The 20,152-nt window shown below is 39.7% G+C and overlaps 1 protein-coding gene across 8 annotated transcripts in view; it reads left to right on the plus strand.

Annotated features, from left to right (window-relative positions):
- PPP3CC (protein phosphatase 3 catalytic subunit gamma) overlaps positions 1,143–20,152 on the plus strand; it is an 87,530-nt gene continuing 68,520 nt past the window's right edge. For 2 of the 8 annotated variants that reach the window (XR_002338570.1, XR_002338571.1), the window contains exon 1: positions 1,163–1,500. Coding sequence is in view for 5 of the 8 variants with exons in the window: in XM_005657236.3 (XP_005657293.1) it covers positions 1,452–1,500 (49 nt within the window). In the remaining 3 variants the exon portion in view is untranslated. Of the gene's footprint in view, positions 1,501–20,152 lie in introns of all 8 variants that reach the window. The other 6 variants (XR_002338572.1, XM_005657238.3, XM_005657236.3 and 3 more) reach the window with 5 other exon arrangements.

A 20,152-nucleotide genomic window follows, 5' to 3' on the forward strand; every position in this document is an offset into this window, starting at 1 on the left:
TGCACCTAAGGCATGTGGAAGTTCTCAGAACAGGGATCCAACCTGCACCACAATTGCAACCTGTGCCACAGCTGTGGCAACGCTGGATCCTTACCCAGCTGCGCCACACAGGATTTTTTTTTTTTTTTTTTTTTTTGCTTTTTTAGGGCTACACCTGTGTAAGTTCCCAGGCTAGGGGTCAAACCAGAGCTGTAGCTGCCTATGCCACAGCCACAGCAACCTGGGATCCAAACTGAATCTGTGACCTAAGCAGCCGCTTTTAGCAATGCCAGATCTTTAACCCACTAAGCAAGGCCAGGGATCAAACCCGCATCCTCATGGATACCAGTCGGATTGGTTTCTGCAGCGCCACAAGCGGAACTCCAGTCCTCTCCCTTTCTTACGAGTGGAAAGTAGACGGGGCCCAAAGGAGGGTCTTATCCACCCACTAGGAAAGCGTCTCTTCTCTGCCCCTTATTACTGAATTGGAACTAGGATGGGCGCGAATGGCCTTCTTACTATACCAACTGCTCTTGACAAGTGTGACAACTTAAATCAGGGGTTTAAATGGGTTTGGTGAATGAGGGCTGGAGCGTGGTCAAATGGATAAAGATTCCTAGAGAGAGAGTATGTACGTGTGTGTGCGAGGGGTGGTGTGGATACCCAGAGGACAGGGAAGGAGACCTCCGGTGGGGAAGGTCAGGGAGGTCAAGGGCTCTCTGTAAGGTGGCCCCAGGGGGAACAAGGAGGTGCACAGGTCCATCGAGCCGCTGCTGGTGCACAGGTCCATCGAGCCGCTGCTGGCTCGTTCGGGCCGAGTCACAAAATGGCCGCTGCTCCGCTGGGACCTTCGGTGCGGGACAGAGGGGCTGGTGGTAGGTGCTCCAGGCCCAGGCGGCGCAGGCAGCCGAGGACGCAGGGGCAGGGAGGGCAGGCTAGAGGAGAAAGGAAAACCGACTGTCGGAAGCTGGAGGACAGGAAGGAAGAGCGCGTGAGCGCAGGGCGGCCTCGCACACTGAAGTCCTCCCGACGCAGAGTAAAGCCGGGGTCGTGGACTCTCCGGGGGTGGGAGGTCAGGCGGCAGCGCCGGCCAGTACAATGGGGCCGCGCGCCCCCTCCGCACCGCGGCGGTGACGGCGGCGCGCGGGCCGCCGGGAAGTCTGGAGGACGCCGGGCGGGAGCGCGCGAGCGCGCGCACGCGGGGCCGGGCCGCTCGCTGCCGCGGCGGCCGGGGTTTCCTTCTTCAGCAGCGGTCGCCAGCGCCCCGGACGCTGTGCCTCTGGAGCGAGCGGCCAGAGGGCCGGCATCCTGTCCGCTGGGCTCGAGGGCGGGCTGCCGGAGCTGCCTCCTTCTGGTGCCTGGGCCGCCCTGAGGAGCGGTGCCAGGCCACGGCGGGCTGACCGGCCCCAGGGAGCCGAGACCGGAGGCGCACGTCTGGCGGTCTCCTGTACCGGGAGGAGGCCGAGGGGACCATGTCCGGGAGGAACCTCCACCTTTCCACCACCGAGCGCGTCATCAAAGGTGCCGAGCGGGCCGGGCCTTCCAGTCAACCCGCGGGAAACGGCCCAGGGCCAGGCGAAGGCTCGGGGCCAGAGGGAGGGAGCCGAGGACAGGAGGCAGGAGGGCGGCGGGGTCCCGGGCAGCGCCCATCCCAGAGGAGGATCCGGAGGGGGTGTGGGAGACGCGAGGTGGGGATCCCCACCCGGGCTACCCCGCGGGGGCGCCGGGCGTTTTCTGTTGCACCTGGACTAGTAGCTAGCTGGAGATTGCTGGTTTATCTCCTGTAGTGTCAGATTTCCAGGCTGGGTGGGGAATTTCTTCTCCTACCACCCTCAATGGGCCTGGATCCTTTTTTTTTTTTTTTTTTTTTTAAAGAAACGATTCCTCTTTTCTGGTCTCTTACCTGGGGAAGCCATCTAGGGCGATGTGGGCAGGGAGTGTAGTAGACTTCCAAATCAGACCTTTCCACCACTTCCCTTCTGTACAGTCAGGTCTTTCTTGCCTCTTCCCCACCCTTTTTTAAAGGATGGATGACATACACCTTTTTTAGCCCACTTTCTCCAGATCTTCACAGGCCACTGCTGTTATTAAAATAAACCGTATCGTGACATAAATACAAATAAATCCATTTTATGATATTTGAAAGCTATCTACAGTTCTCTTGACATGATTTTTGGTGTTTTATTTTCCTTTTGGCCATGGAGGCTTGGAGAATGAGCTTCTCTAATTCAGATGTCCAACTAAAACTAAAGTGTTTCTTACTAATACTTGCAGGGTTTTACATGGTAGCTGTCTCTGCCCTTAAACTAAGAATAGTGGTTTAAACATAACCACTAATTTATGTGCTTCTTTTGTTCAGCCATAAGACTTATTAAGTACAACTCTTTTCTCTGAGTTTCAACACTCTGGTTTGAAAGCACTCTTTTATAAGATGGGAATATACCTAGACCAGGTGTATTAGTGGCCTCTGGATAAAAGGCTGTAAGTTAGTTGTAAGTGGGGAAAACTATTAAAAGACTTTTATTTTTTCGTTTTGGTAATTAGAAAGGAAACCAAGATTGGTGACAAGAAAACATTTTTTTTAATTGGAAATTATTGACTGTTCAATGAAGGGAGATAATTTTATTGTTCAGGTTTTTTCCCCCTTAGAAACATAAAGCATCATAAATGTTGATTGTCTACACTATGTAATTTGGGTGTATAATGTAGTCCCCCCCAGGAAGTCATTATCATAAGTGTTGATTATAAATGCTAATTATCTACAGTATATAATATTTACTAAATATAATGGGGTTTTTGAGATTTATCAACTCAGACCTGTCTGGTATCATTAGGGGTTGAAGGAACTTGTTCATGTAACTGACAGCTCTTTAACTGCTTAATTATTTTGGCCATTTAAATGTCAATTTTTATAGTATATAACCCATAAAGAATATAATATATAGTATGTAACTATAGTTATAATATAATATTGTATTAGTATATAATATGTAATATATAACTTTCTCTGAAGACTCAGAATATACTAAACATAACCTTTTTTGATAAATCAAGGTCATCATTATATACATTAATTTTTGTCCTGTGCAGTTAATATGGCCGGTGCATTCTGCTGTATAAGGGTGTTGGCAGTTTCCTCCTGTGCTAAAAAGACTCTTCCCTGCTATACCAGTTTAGTGCTTTTGTCTGTTTTTAGTTTATTTCCTCCAGTACTGTTCTCTATCTGTCAAAATACGCCCTTCTAATCTGTCACTTCTAAGCTGAAGTAGGCAGGGAAACCAGATAAACCAGAATAGTGTGTCAAGTCAGAATAAATAGGATCTGAGTGAAGCTTAGTGGCAGTCCTCAGACCTTCATGAATCTCAAATTCTGATCGCCATTGTAGCATGTAATTTTCACCATAACATGCCATAAGATACAAAGGATACTTTAAAATGACCCTTTCACACTCTTAAAAAGACTGGAGTAAAGTAAAATAAAATGCAGTTAAAATGCAGGTGCTGGCTTATTGCTAGGCATGCCTACAGTTAAGCAAACGTCCTCATGGTCTGTATGATTCAAATTTGGTTTTTGGTGAAATTGTATATTACTGACTGTTGTTATAAGAGTACTCTTAAATAAATGAAAGAGAAAATGATTTCAGGCTCTTACAATATGTAGATTTATCTTGTATGTAAAAACTTTGGTATGAGAACCTGAACACAGCAATTTTGGCTTCTTGGTGACTTACATTGCTTTTTTTCTGGGTTTTCCTGAGTTTGAAATATTAAGGTTTATTCTAAGAAAGTAAGGTGTCACTATCTGTACAGCTAAGGTCCATTGTATTGGGTACTAAATCCTGATCTAATGTTATTTTGTCTGGCCAGAGTGGTTTGCATTTATTCATAGCTGGAAATCTTTTTCAGAGGTGAGACCACACCCCAGTTATTTTTGGTTCTGTCATTTCCTGTTAACTTTAAAGTCTCTTTAATTGTTTTGCTTGAGCAAATCTTGGAGAAGAGTAGGTGGGTGGGAGTGATTTGTATTTTAAGTGTCTTTTAAATAGCAAGTTTCCTAAAATGAAGAAGGTCTGAACTGGTGGTTTTACTCCTGCTTCTGAATCTCATTGTGACCTTGCCTTTTTTTTTTTTTTTTTTAACCTTGCCTCCTTTTTCTTAAATTCTCTCTCTTTTTTCTTTTGTTTTTTTCCTTTTTGCTTCAATTGTCTCATTTGCAAAATAGGGTTAATATTACCTTCTTTGTCAAGCATCTCAGCCATGCAATGAAATAGGAAAAGCTTAAGATAGTATTATGAAACATGATAGTAGTTTGATACTAATCAGCTACTTTACACAAGTGGTTAGTAGAGAAATCATTATTAACATTTAAAAATATATTAGAATTAGAAAGTATATGAAATTACAACATAAGTTAAGAAGCTGTTATCAGAACAATTAAATACCAGAAAAATACCTCTTCTACAATATAAAGGATATCTAGGTGGCATTCTATGGGTAGCATCATAGAGACCAGTAATTGTCTACTACTTTCCTAGCAGCTGGTTTCTTTTCTAGCAGTTGAAGGTATTTATTTTGTGTTTAAAAACATAAAAATTCTTATGATTTCGCTCATTCATTAAATGTTTATGGAGAGCCATCTGCAGTCAACTCCCAGTAGGTGCTCATTTGCTTCTTTGTTTAAAAGCCTCTAGAACAATCCATATGCACTGCGGCATCACTACTGGTATCTAGAGCAGAAAACTAGAAACTCAAATAATTGAATTATGAAAATCTTTCAGCTTTATTTATTTATTTTTTTGTCTTTAGTTTGCGAGTTTCTTCTCCTGTTTGAGGGAATTTTTTTTCTTTGACAGTGATTTTCATAAAAACAGTTTATTCCTTTGGGCTGAATCTTTTCAGAAGCAACAAGGAAATTTCGCTAGGAATTACAGGATGGATGTGTAGAATCCATTGCCTAAGTTTGTTATTTGGGCTTTAACAGAAAACTCAGACTTTTTTTCAGGAAGATGCTGATACAGTTCTCCCATCCTCTTGGAATTCAAATATATTGTATAGTCACAAAATGCACTCTCATTCGTAGCACGCATTGGAAGCTCCTAGTTCTTTAATATCCTGGCACTGAGAATAGTGTGGCTATGACTTTGTTAAAAGGTTTTAGGAAGAGTGGTATGGACAAAACTGGCTATTTCTACAAGTATGTGCTGAACCCCATTTCAGTCTCTGGTACCTATACCTCATTTATTTCCCCTCTTGTCCCATCTCCTTTTCCATATTATGAGAATGAATTTACCAAGGGCTTATGCATTTTTTTCTTTTAAATATAAGCTTAACCTGGTAATTATAAAATTTGAAAGGGAGAAAGGAAGAAAACAAAGCCTTCCTTCCAGAAACCACTGCTCTTAATACTTTTACATGGACTTTTCATGACCCTTGAACAACATGGGTTTGATCTGTGGGGGTCCACTTAAACGTGGATTTTTTTTCAGCAGTAAGTACTAATGGTACTATGTGCCCTTAGGATAGTTGAATCCAAGGATGTGGAACCAAGGACAGGGAGGAAATTTGGGGATAGAGGGACCACCTGTGTATGGACCTACACCACAACTCACCATAACGCCAGATCCTTAACCTACTGAGCAAGGCCGGGGATTGAATCCACAACCTCATGGTTACTAGTTAGATTTGTTTCCACTGCACCACAACAGGAACTCCAAGGACGCCTTAATTTAAACACTTAAAAAAATTTTTTTAAACAGAAATAAGATGTTCTTTTTTTACCTGTATGGTAATGGTTGTGATTGAAGCTTTAACTATATCAAACATTTGGTAATAAAGCTTTCTTCCATGACGTAACATCACATTTTACTGTAAAGTTAAAAAAAAGAAAAAGAGTTTGGTCATTGGAGAGACAAATACTAAGCACTCATTACTTAAAGTGAATTAAAGATTTAATTAAAAACCTTTTACTAAGCAGTGCTTGGTAATAGAAATAGAGTATCTTTCTTTTTTTAAATTATAGTTGATTTGCAGTGTTTTGCCAATTTCTGCTGTACAGCAAAGTGACTCAGTTATACATATATACATTCTTTTTATGGGGGGGGTCGTTTTAGGGCTGAACCCATGGCATATAGAGGTTCCCAGGCTAGGAGTCCAGTTTGAGCTGTAACCTTTGGCCTACTCCGGAGCCACAGCAACTCGGGATCCAAGCTGCATCTGCGACCTACACCACAACTCACAGCAATGCCAGATCCTTAACCCACTGAGCGAGGCCAGGGATCAAACCCACATCCTCATGGATCCTAGTGGGGTTCATTAACTGCTGAGCCATGACAGGAACTCCATTTTTTATATGTACTGTTTTCCATCGTGGTCTATCCCAAGAGATTGGATATAGTTCCCTGTGCTGTACAGTAGGACCTTGTGGTTTATCTGTTCTCAATAAAATAGTGTGCATCTACTAACCTCAAATTCCCAGTCCATCCCATTTCCGCCTCCCCCTTGGCAACCACAAGTCTGTTCTCTGTGTCTATGAGTCTGTTTTTTAAATAGGTTCAATTGTGCCATATTTTAGATTCCACATGTAATTGATATCATGTGGTATTTGCCTTTCTCCTTCTGATTTAATTTCACTTAATATGATAATCTCTCATTGCATCCATGTTGCTGCAAATGGCATTATTTCATTCTTTTTTATGGCTGAGTAGTATTCAATTGGATATATGTACTACCACCTCTTCTTCTTCTTCATCTTCTTTTTTTCTTTTTTTTGGTCTTTTTAAGGTTGCACCCTGGGCATAAGGAGGTTCCCAGGCCTGAGGTTGAATTGGAGCTGTGTCTGAGACCTACACCACGGTTCATGATAACACCAGATCTTTTAACCCACTGAGTGAGCCCAGGAGTTTAACCCTTGTCCTCATGGATACTAGTTGGGTTCATTACTGTTGAGCCACAATGGAAACTCCTGTAGCACATCTTCTTAATCCACTCATCTCTAGATGGACATTGAGGTTGTTTCCCTGTCTAGGCTGTTGTGAATAGTGCTGCTGTGAAGAGAGGGGAGCATGTATCTTTTTGAATTGTAGTTTTGTCCAGATGTGTACCCAGGAGTGGGATTGCTGGATCATATGGTAGTTCTATTTTTAGTTTTTTGAGGAACTGCCAAAATGTTTTCCATAGTGGTTGTACCAGTTTACATTCCCACCAACAGTGAAGAAGGGTTCCCTTTGGTCCACACCCTCTCCAGTACTTGTTATTTGTAGACTTAATAATGATGACCATTCTGACCCATGTAAGGTGGTACCTCACTGTAGTATTGATTTGCTTTTCTCTGATAATTAGTGATGCTGAGCATCTTTTCATGTACCTACTGGCTATTTGTATATCTTCTTTAGAGAAATGTCTATTTAGGTCTTTTGCCCATTTTTCAATTGGGATTTTTGTTGTTGTTGTTGAGTATGAATTGTTTGTTTATTTCGGAGATTAAGCCCTTGTTGGATACATCATTTGCAGCTGTTTTCTCCCATTCCCATCATAGAGTTGTCTTTTCTTTTCTTTTCTTTTTTTATGGTTTCCTGTGCTGTGTAAAATCTTGTAAGTTTGATTAGTTTCCATTTGTTTATTTTTGTTTTTTTATTTCTACTGCCTTGGGAGACTGACCTAATAAAATATTTGTATGGTTTATGTCAGGGAATGTTTTGCTTATGTTCTAAGAGTTTTATGATAATCATGTCTTATGTTTACGTCTTTAAGCCATTTTGAGTTTATTTTTGTGCATGGTATGAGAGTGTTCTAGCTTCATAGAAATAGAATATTTTTACATTAAAGTGACATTTTGGGAAAAAGCTAATTTTTAGACTATATCTATGACAGACAAAATTATTCAGCTAAATCTGGTATTCGTAGTCATTTAGGGGCTTTGCTGCTACTTAATTGCTAAAGGACAAATGGAAATAAAGGATATCTTTTTTGGGTTTTTGTTTTGGTTTGGTTTGGTTTTTTGTTTTTGTCCTCAGCATGGATCAGCTTTGATGTGGGATCTCAGTTCCCAGACCAGGGATTGAACTCAGGTCACAACAGTGGCCTAACTACTCACAAGGAATATCTTTTAATCATTATCATCCTTTGGTGCAATCATTAATAGACTCTAAGACTATTTTAAAGTTTTCATGTCAAATTTTAGCTTCATTTGAAATTGCAGAACTAAGGTCTAAAAATTTCAACCTAACCTAAGTGATATCTGACTTAGTTATCTTTATAAGCTACCTAATTATTCAGATGTATGCAGAGGGAACTTTTAGTTCCCTATATGCAGTTTATTTTGTTGGTAAACTAGATTTTTATCATGAAATCTTTTGGTTTCTTGAGTTTTTCTTTATTATTAGAAGAAGGTATAACTTTGTAACTTGGATCTCTAGGTTGGGTGACAGAAAAGTATGCTGTATTAGCTGACCATGGAAATGTGTATCTTTGATGACCATTAGTAGATTTATTGAATACTAACAATTCATGATGTTTTTGTGCAGTATCTAGACAATGTCAGCCTAAGAGAGTGAAATTCTAAATGAAGTAAACACTAGGAGATAATTTTTAAGAATTCATTCAAGAATTGCCTATGTAATCCTTGCTAAAAATGTTTAGCCTATATCTAGTTATAGTAAATAATCATACAGATCCAATTTATGGGACTTTCCATAAGATAATTGGTCTGAACTCTTCAAAACTATTGAAGTGATGAAAAATTGAAAAGGCAGGAGGACTATTTTAGATGAGAGAAGATGAAGAAGAAATGACGGTCGAGTATAGTGCCAAGCTTGGGTTCGGAAGATAAAAAGCCACAGAGGACATTTTGGGGACAACTGGGGAAATTTCAATATGGAGTATACATTAGATACATCAATGTTAAGTGTCCTGGGAGTGTGATATGGTATTGTGGTTATAAAAGAGAATGTTCTTATTTTTAGGCAATACCTGATGAGATATTTAGGTTAAAATATCCCAGTATCTGCAATTTGTTTTCAAATGGTTCAGGGAAAAAAAAAAAGTGTTTTGTCAAGAGAGAAAGCAAAAGTGGTAAAGTGTTTATTATGTTGATTATGGGTAAAGAGCAAATGGATGTTCATGTTACTGTTCTTTCGCTTTTTGATAAGACTTCAGTTTTTCTTTTTCTGTCTTTTTGCTATTTCTTTGGGCCGCTTCTGCGGCATATGGAGGTTCCCAGGCTAGGGGTCGAATCGGAGCTGTAGCCACCGGCCTACGCCAGAGCCACAGCAACGCGGGATCCGAGCCGCGTCTGCAACCTACACCACGGCTCACGGCAACGCCGGATCGTTAACCCACTAAGCAAGGGCAGGGACCGAACCCGCAACTTCATGGTTCCTAGTCGGATTCGTTAACCACTGCGCCACGATGGGAACTCCAGACTTCAGTTTTTCAAAATGTAAAGTTGGAGAGAGAAAAAAGAATACAGTTAAGAAATGCCTCAAATAAGTAGGCTTGGGAAAAGCCCATCATATCCCAGGATTCAGTGGTGTCTTACTGAAGGCAAGCTAAAAAGAACATGAGTTTTAAAGTACATTAAAGTTGTGGAGTGGAGGCAACTTGTTTAGTAGGAAAAGAGGTTGTTGCAGCTTTACAGTGGGGATTGGAAGAACATGCTGAAGTAAGGACAGAGAAGCAAGGTGTACTTGACTAAGGGGGTGAGAGGATGAGTAAACCAGAAGTGTCAGAAAATGGGAAGAGGTTAAATAAAGTGAAGAAAAGGAGGAGAAAGAGGGATTGCTAAAAACTGCTGACAGTTGACAGTGATTCTGTTAAGGAACACAGGGTTCCTGTTGTGGCTCAGTGGGTCATGAATCTGACTAGTACCCATCAGGATGCAGGTTCGATCCCTGGCCTCACTCAGTGGGTTAAGAATCTGGCATTGCTGTGAGCTGTGGTGTAGGTCACAGACGTGGCTAGGATCCTGCATGGCCGTGGCTGTGGAGTAGGCTGGCACCTGTAGTTCCCATTCGATCTAGCCTGGGAACCTCCATATGCTGCAGCTGCAGCCCTTTAAAAAAAAAAAAAAAAAAAAAAGGCAAGAAGATAGCAAGATTATTTTGATGTCTATGTGTTTAAAAAACAAACAACTGAGGCTTAATTGGTTTATGAATATAATTCAAATATTAATCAGAGTGCAGCCACCAGCTTACACCACAGCCATAGCAACACGGGATCCGAGCTGCTGTGTCTGCAACCTATACCACAGCTCATGGCAATGCCAGATCCTCAACCCACTGAGTGACGCCAGGGATCGAACCCTCGTCCTCATGGATGCTAGTTGGGTTCATTAAGCACTGAGCCACATTGGGAACTCTGCTTTAAAATTTTCTTTGAATATTTTTATGTTCTTTATTCATTCTAATTTCTAACTAAAAATTCATTCTAATTCATTCTTTATTCTAAACTGTTCTCTTCAAGTGCAAGAACTGCATACTCTTAGTGCTAAATGCAGTGCCTCACACATAGGTGCTTGGAAAGTGTTTAAGTAAGTGAAAGCATAAGAAGCCTTTTTTAAATTGGAGACAGTGTAGGAAAGAGCACAGGCTCTGCTAATTACTAGTTGTGTGACTTTTGTTATTTTCCTTGCTTCAAGTTTAAAATAGGAGATAACAATACCTACCTCAGAATTTAAAGATTGTATTTCATATTATATTATGTAAAGTGCTTAGCACAGTAGGTGCTTAATAAATGTTAACTATTCTTTATTAAATGAATTCTTCTTGAATTTTGGTGAGATTTGATAGCAGATCTATTTGACTTTAAGTGGCATAGGTGAAATGATAGTTTAAGAGTGTTATGTTTTATATTTTCCAACTTTAATCTCCTTAGCTTTTGAAAGGATTTAAAAGTGCTTAATAAAAATGGTGAAAATTTCCTTTTCTGTAGCGTGGATAGAATTTTGGAAATAATGTATTCATAAACAGATATTTGATGAATTCCTACCTCAAGCAACAAATTTCTGGTCATACTCAGAAGCTTAAATACCATATTGAAAAGTACCCATTATAGCATATGATAGCTTCCCCAAACTGTAACAGAAAATTAGAACTTTGGAGCTTCCTATGACTAATACCACCAGGAAAAGCAGATGACTAAACTGTAGACTATATCTGGTATGAAATTGTTTGCTTCTTTACTCTATAAATTGATAACCCTTTCAAGTTTAAACTTTGACTGTTGATAAGTGGCCTAAAGAGGTAAAACTTAATTTTTTTGTGTGTATATGCCTAGGTACATCTTATTCTTGTGATCTAAGGCTTTGTAGAAGTTTAAAAATAAAATAAGTTGGTTTTGGAGTTCCTGTTGTGCTGCAGCGGAAGTGAATCTAACTAGGAACCATGAGGTTGCGGGTTTGATCCCTGGCCTCGCTCAGTGGGTTAAGGATCTGGCATTGCCGTGAGTTGTGGTGTGGGTCACGGACAAGGCTCAGATCCGGCATTGCTGTGGCTGTGGTGTAACCCAGCAGCTGTAGCTCTGATTAGATCCCTAGCCTGGGAACCTCTATATGCCATGAGTGTGGCCCTAAAAAGAAAAAAAAAAAAATTTATTAAAAAATAAATTTAAAAAATAGGATGGTTTTAATGAATGACCAGAGTAATAAAAGTAACTGGTGGATTTATTCGTGAAAGCAAGTTCGTTGTTTTTTTACTATTGTACATTGTTTTGTTGAAAACATATGAATGTCACTATAAAGTTATTATTCCTGTCGAACTAATGAATTCTGTGACTCTCAAAAAATGTACGGAGATTTCAAAGAGCTACTTCAGATTATTGAAATAAAATTCTTTGTTTTAGTTGGTTGTGAAAGGATCCGAAGGGTGCATATGACTTTCACTAATAATATTTAATATAAACCTCTTAAGCAGTGTTTAACTGGTTCATGATTAGAAAGGCAGGTGAGTCGATTAGGAAATAAGTCTGCAAAAGTAGGGCAGGCTTGTTGGCTTAAAATAGGAATGGAAGCAGGGTTATTTGTTGTGAACAGAGATAGCTATTTAGGTAAATCCTAGTGTCCCATGAGGGTAAGACCACACAATAATCTAATAACTTATAGGCCAATAACTTTTAAGGTTTATCTTTTATACTTACTGTAGGATTAAAGTGGTCATCATGTGGCTTTTCTCTTTTATGCAGATCCGCCTCAGATGTTAGGCATATGAAAGTCATTTATGTAGTGGATGTATATTGTATCAGTATTCTGAATTGAATTTGACCCTGAAAAGGCTGCAGAATTTCTTCAGGGTACTTTAGGAGCTTAGTTTTTAAAGATTTACTAAATTTTTATGTTGATAATTATAGATTCACAGGATGTTGCAAAGAAAGGCACAGGAAAGTCATTTACACCCTCCCTTAGGTCTCTTCCACAATGTCAGCATCCCACATCATGACAGTACTGTACCAAAACCAAGAAGTTGTCTTTGGCACAATCCAGAGGGCTTATCTCAAGTTTAATCAGTTACACGCAGATATTCAGTTGTACTACCACCACAAGACTCTTGTGTAGTTCCTACCCCTTCACAGCTATGGCCATCCCTTTCAGAAACTCATTTTTATAGTTTGGTTATTGTTTTGAATCAATATTGTACATGTATGAATAACTGGGTTACCATGCTGTACAGTAGGGAAATAACTATTAAAAAATTTTTTTAATGTAAAAAAATATCATCAGCTATTGGAGAACTGAAAATTAAAACCACAATGGACTACCACCACACACCCATTATAATGGCTGAAATTAAAAAGACAGTTACCAAGTTTGACAAAGATGCGGAGTGATGGGAACTCTCATGCCTTCTCTCTCATGACGGGTATGTAAAGTTGTAGAACTACTTGGGAAAATTACTTGGCAGTTTTTCATATGTTAATTATACATCTGTCATACTTCCCTGGCATCCCACCCTTAGGTATTTACCCAAGAGAAAAGAAAACAAGATTTGTACACAAATGTTGTAACAGCTTTAGTCATAATAGCCAAAACCAGGAAATACTCAACAGGTAAATGGGTAACCATAATACAGTATATCCTCACAGTAGAGTACCACCCACCCAGCAATAAAAAGATACAAACTACTGATATATGCAGCAGCACAGGTGAATCACAAAACCATTGTGCTTATGAAAAATACCAGACTTGACAGATCATTAAATGCTGGGCAGATCATTCATATAAAACTAGAAAGTGGAGTTCCCATCCTGGCTCATTGGAAATGAATCTGACTAGCATCCATGAGGACGCAGGTTCGATCCCTGGCCTCGTTCAGTGGGATAAGGATCTGGTGTTGCCCTGAGCTGTGGTGTAGGTCACCGATATGGCTTGGATCCCACGTTATTGTGGCTGTAGAGTAGGCCAGCAGTTATAGCTCCAATTCGACCCCTAGCCTGGGAACCTCCATATGCTGCACATGCAGCCCTAAAAATACAAAAAGACAAACAAAACTAGAAAGTGCAGTTTTATCTGTAGTGACAGAAAGCAAATCAGTGGTTGCTTGGTGCTGGAGGCAGAGGCCAGGATCTTTGGGGCAAGGGAAATGTTTTATGTCATGATTGTGGTGTGGTTTAATAGAGATATGTCAAAAATTTATCACATTATACACTTTTGCGGATGTATTTTATTGTACCTAAATACCCCTCAATATAGCTTATTTTTTAAAAAGAAGTTATGGAAGCTATACTCCATAGTGCAGATGATTTACTTTGGCTAAAACGAGATTGCAGGTTAATAGGCTACTACAAAATTGAATTGAAAGCTGAAAAGAAGGAAATAAATGAAATGGAGACATCCTTTGAACTAGGGATTAGTAGTTTACTTTAGAAGGATACAATTTACTTTGAAATATGGCCTGGAGGTGAAATGCCTCCTTTTAAAAGTAGGCTTTAAGGGTAAAATTTTTGCACTTTATTGTCAGTTTTAATATGTGGGGGTATTTTTAGTGGTTTTTTTTTTTTTTTTTTTTTTTTTTGTGGTTGCAGTCACAGCATGCAGAACTTCCTGGGCCAAAGTTCAAACCTGAGCCACAGCAGTAACCAGAACCATAGCAGTGACAATGCCAGATCCTTAACCTCTGAGCCACCAGGGAAGTCCATTTTTTTTTTTTTTTTAGTCCTCTTTTATACTTACTAAATAACTGTAGATCACATATAAAGACAAAAATAAAAATGAACAAAGGATATAATGTTTGTAAATATTTATAAATGAATAAATTCGGGAGTTCCCGTCGTGGCGGAGTGGTTAACGAATCTGACTAGGAACCATGAGGTTGCGGGTTCGGTCCCTGGCCTTGCTCAGTGGGTTAACGATCCGGCGTTGCTGTGAGCTGTGGTGTAGGTTGCAGATGCGGCTCGGATCCCGCGTGGCTGTGGCTCTGGCGTAGGCCGGTGGCTACAGCTCCGATTCAACCCCTAGCCTGGGAACCTCCATATGCCGCGGGAGCGGCCCAAGAAATAGCAACAATAACAACAACAACAACAAAAGACAAAAAAAGAATAAATTCAAGTGGCCAATAAATGTGAACTTATACATGAACTTATATATGAATAGATATTTGTTGCCACATTATTCATAATAGCAAAAATAAAAATAAATAAGAATAACTGCAATGTTTAATAATAACAGATTAGTTAGATGAATTTTATTATTTCCATGATGCAGACTCTGAGAATTATATTGTAGAAGAAAATTTGTTGGTATGAGAAAGTTTTAGGAGTTTAATACAGAATTCAAAAGACAGATTACAAGATTATATAAACTGATTATAAAATAATATATTTAAATATTAAAAACATTAAGATACACACCAAAATTTTGACAGTGGTTGTTATCTTTGGTGGATGGCATTCCAAGAGATTTTTGGTTTTGTTTTTGTAGTAGTTACTGTTTTTTGTGCTCTTTAGTTTTTAAATAATTCTTTTTTATTGAAATATAGTTCATTTACAATATTGTTTTAGTTGCAGGTGTACAGCAGTGATTCAGATATATATATATATATCGATATATATATCTATATTTATAGATTATTTTCCATTATGGGTTATTACAAGATATTGGCTATAGTTCCCTGTGCTAGAACAATAAATCCTTGTTTCTTCTCTATTTTACATATAGTAGTTTGTATCTGTTATTAAAAAATTCTTTTCTTGGAGTTTCCGTCGTGGCGCAGTGGTTAACGAATCCGACTAGGAACCATGAGGTTGCGGGTTCGTTCCCTGCCTTGCTCAGTGGGTTAACGATCCGGCGTTGCCATGAGCTGTGTTGTAGGTCGCAGACGTGGCTCGGATCCTGCATTGCTGTGGCTCTGGCATAGGCTGGCAGCTACAGCTCCGATTAGACCCCTTGCCTGGGAACCTCCATATGCCATGGGAGCCGCCGAAGAAATGGCAAAAAAAAAAAAAAATTATTTTCTTTTTTTGGGGGGGGCACATTCGTGGCAATATGGAGGTCCCCAGGCTAGGGGTGGAATAGGAGCTGCAGCTGCTGGCCTATGCCACGGTCACAGCAAGGCAGGATCTGAGCCGCATCTGTAACCTATACCACAGCTCAGGCAGTGGCCCTCTGAGCAAGGCCAGGGATTGAACCCATGTCCTCATGGATGCAAGTCAGGTTCATTAACCACTGAGCCACGACAGCAACTCCTCTTATTAAAAAATTATTTTGGGAGTTCTCATTGTGGCGCAGTGGAAACAAATCTGACTAGAAACCATGAGGTTGCAGGTTTGATCCCTGGCCTTGCTCAGTGGGTTAAGGATCCGGCGTTGCCGTGAGCTGTGGTGTAGGTTGCAGACACGGCTTGGATCTGGCGTTGCTGTGGCTGTGGTGTAGGCCAGTGGCTACAGCTCCGATTAGACCCCTAGCCTGGGAACCTCCATGTGCATCAGGTGTGGCCTTAAAAAGAAAAAAAAAAAAATTCTTTTGCATTGAGTACATAGTATTTTGATATAGAGAAATAAAGAGTAGTCTGAAGATTAGCAGAAGGTTGAACATTGATAATACATGAGTGTTATTGCTGTTCTTTTTATTTTTGTAAATTTTATGTTTGAGAATTTCAAAAAAGTTTTAGAATAGCTTGAAAACCTTTGCATTATTTATAGCACTGTAGGAGGCATATTTATCAAGCATAGCTCCATTTTTGAGGCTGTTTAAGGCAAATTAAAGGGTCTTTAATTTGATTTTAATAAACACATAGTATAATACAAATTTGTTAACATTGAATACTTTAGTACCCATGAGTCCCTGAGGAGTTACGGTCAGATCAGTTAATCTATGGTACTGGAACATTATGAGTTAATGTTTTTTTGGTTTTTTTGGTTTTTTTTTTTAAAGAGCTTAGATGGTCTGTAATGTACATTGTGGTGTGGTGTGGTTTGGTTTGGTTCAGTTCACTGCCTGACTCTTAAGTTGTAATGTTTTTCTGAACATTTGGGAGCAATTTATGGTTTCTGTTTGAATTTTCACTCTTGGCTTCTGACCATTTGTTAACTAAGCTGGAAGATTTATCATTTAGGGGAACTGATCAATCAAGATGTATACCATTGTTGGATAGGTTGTGAGTGATTATCAAGCTTTGTAGTCATTTTGACCTCTACATACACTGAACCATTTTATTCTTTTTCTTAGATGATCTTTTCTTGAATCACCTGTTATGATAATGGCTAATTGCAGCATTTAAGACTCTGGAGACCACACATATGATATCTGTAATAGACAAAACCTCAAACAAGAATTACTTTATTTACTTGTTTGTCTTTTTAGGGCCGCACCCGTGGCATAAGAATTACTTTTAAAATTGGAAATAATGTCCCATAAATCTCACGTCTATTTGGACCTTCTTTTGGTAACCAAGTCTTTTTTTCCCCTTTAATTTGAATAGGGATTATTCACCTTTGTCAGTGTCTTTCAAACATTAGTGTCTTTCAGAATTAGTCCTGCATTTGGTTATTTTTTTGTGATAAAGATCTTGGCAGTACTAAGAATAAAGGGCAGGGTGTTTATTGTTGGTCTAGAATCTTGAACCAGCAGAGAGAGAAGAAAATAGCTTAGCAAATAAAGGGCAGGCCGTGCAAAGTGCATGGTAATCAGTGGCTTCTGGCATCTGGGAACTTGTGTTCTGTTGATCTTGGATGTAAAAGGTCTATTCGCATTGTCTTTTGCTTTTGGACCAAAACAGTTGTGGAAACCCTAACTCAGATAGTGTCTGTCCAGAGCAACGATGTTAGTAACAGACATTATTTATTCTCTGTAGTATTAGTAGTTATAAGTACATGATACAGGAGTTCCTGTCGTGGCGCCTTTGATTTATCCTATAACATGTATTTCACCAATACAAGCTTATTTAAACCTAGAGATAAAATCTTTTTGTAGGCAGCTACTGTGTCAATCTTTGTATATAAACGTGTCTTTAACCTGAAAGATACACAAACATTGAAGCATATTTACTTTTAACACATTTTACATGATTTTACATTTAACGCATTTTACATGACTAACTTAGAAAGGCTGAACTCTTTGTCATATATATATATATATATATATTTTTTTTTTTTTTTTTTTTTTTTTTTTCTTTTTTGGCCACACCACAGAATGCAGAAATTCCAGGTCAGGGATTAAACCCAAACCACAGCAGTGACAACACCAAATCCTAAAGTACTAGGCCACCAGGGAACTCCCAGATTTTTTTTTCTTTTAAGCCAATTTTAATAAAGCAAAGAGCTTTCACAATAGTTTCGATTTAATTAGAAGTTGGAGAATGCCAAATAGAGCTAATAATTTCTGTAATCCTTCAAAAATCTTTTTAATAAGGTAAAGGATCAAATCTTTGTGTTACCTAATGATCATTTAGTATAAACGCAAAGATATTGTAGTTGTGAGCTGATGTAAGCCTGATTTCTTCATAAATGTTCTTATTATTCTGGGGTTTGGGAAGTTTTTCAGGGAGGCAGTTTTAGAATTTAAATTGCATTTGGAAGCCTCCTCACATTAAAGAATGCAGACCATTGAATATTCAGAATTCTGTTTCCTATTTTGTTATAAGGTGCCTCTCAAACAATCTTGTTCACGTTAAAAGTTCCCCAGAAGGCCATTTGTAATTCAGTTTTTTTCCTTGGTGAAATTCTACCATTATTGAGTATATTCATTATCTGAAAATGTAGAGGAAGCAGATAGAGGAGGCACAGAGGAAACAGATTCAGACAGAGAAAAGTCCATGTGACCTGCAATGATTGTTAAGGATGGCACTTTTTTTTTTTTTGCTTTTTAGGGCCACACCTGCAGCATATGGAGGTTCCCAGACCAAGGGGTCTAATCAGAGCTATAGGTGCCGGCCTACGCCACAGCCACAGCAACATGGGATCCGAGCCGCATCTGCAGTCTACATCACAGACTTAACCCCCCGAGCAAGGCCAGGGATCAAACCCACAATCTCATGGTTCCTAGTCAGATTCGTTTCTGCTGTGCCACGACAGGAACTCCAAGGATGGCACTTTTTGCAACCACTACTCCAGAAGACATGACGTGACATCAAAGATAAGCTATCATCAGTTGAGAGAGCTGACCAGAGCCTTGGCTGTAGGCAGACAGAACTGAGCAAAACACTTGTCAGGAAAGTCCTTAGGAAGTTTTAGAAAAATCGACCCAGTGCAGTTTGTCTAAAGGTACTGGTCTAATGGGACCTGAACCTGTCAGACTTTGGGGCTGGCTGGAAGATAGACTTATTAAGTTCTGTCTGTCCTCTACCTGTGGACTTTCTCTTATAGATAAATGACACTTAAGATACCAACAGATGATAGGAGTGCTATTAATTAGGTAGAAGTCAAATTTCTCTCTCAAACAGTACAATATGGTAAGACAGAGGGCCCAAATATTACATTGTTCTGAAGTACACAGCAAAATTGTTAAAGCTCAGGTAAAGTCACTTTTGTAGACAGAGTGCCCCTGAGCAGGTGGAAGTCAAGTGGTCTCAAATATGCCCGCTGTTACAAATTTATGGGTCTCCAAAGAAACAAGGTCAGCTAAAGGATTTACTTGTAGTTAAAGAAAAAAAAAGTTAGGTTTATTTAACTTGTTGCAATAAGCAGAGAGAACCAGAGGAACTAGGGACCTTTTCCATAGGGCAGGCAGTTAGGAAAAACTCCATTTTGGATACTGTTGGACAAGGGACTAGTGCTGGATTTTAGAGTGGAAGTTTGTAATCTGGACAAGGACTAGTTAGAATTTGTAAACTTGATTACTTGCTAGAACTCATGAAGTTCTACTTTTATTTTTATTTATATATTTTTTTTGTCTTTTTGCTATTTCTTGGGCCGCTCTTGCGGCATATGGAGGTTCCCAGGCTAGGGGTCGAATTGGAGTCATAGCCACCGCCTAGCCACAGCCACAGCAACAGGGATCCAAGCCGAGTCTGCGACCTAGACCACAGCTTACGGCAACGCCAGATCCCCAACCCACTGAGCAAGGCCAGGGATCGAACCCGCAACCTCATGGTTCCTAGTTGGATTCGTTAACCACTAAGCCACGACAGGTACTCCATGAAGTTCTACTTTTAAATCAGATCTAGTATCTATACAGAGGTATTGTTAAATTGGTCTGCCTGAGGTCTTATCTTGGAACATATGGATCTGAAGGCTTAGGTGTTAAAAAAGAGTTGATGGCCCGTGATGCATGTTGTGATTTAGTTTGGTTCAGTTTATCTCTTTTATGAATCATAGTACAGTTATAAGTTGTGACTTCTGTTTTGATTCTAATAGGCAGGTCGTATTAGTTTGTGTATTATAAAAATGTATCTATAATTGTTGAAACAGCTTAGGAAAAACCTTTGACTTTGAGAATTGAGTATTAGTTTTCTATTGCTATGTAACAGATTGCTACATACTTAATGGCTTAAAATAATGCCCATTTTTTAGTTCATAGTTCTTGGATCAGAAATATATTCATGGCATTGGAGTTCCCGTCATGACTCAGTGGTTAACGAATCCGACTAGGAGCCATGAGGTTGAGGGTTCGATCCCTGGCCTTGCTCAGTGGGTTAGGGATCTGGAGTTGCTGTGAGCTGTGGCATAGGTTGCAGATGCGGCTCGGATCCCGAGTTGCTGTGGCTGTGGTGTAGGCTGGCACCTATAGCTCCGATTAGACCCCTTGGCCTGGG

This window comes from Sus scrofa, chromosome 14 (assembly GCF_000003025.6).
Source record: "Sus scrofa isolate TJ Tabasco breed Duroc chromosome 14, Sscrofa11.1, whole genome shotgun sequence".
NCBI classification, from domain to species: Eukaryota; Metazoa; Chordata; class Mammalia; order Artiodactyla; family Suidae; genus Sus; species Sus scrofa.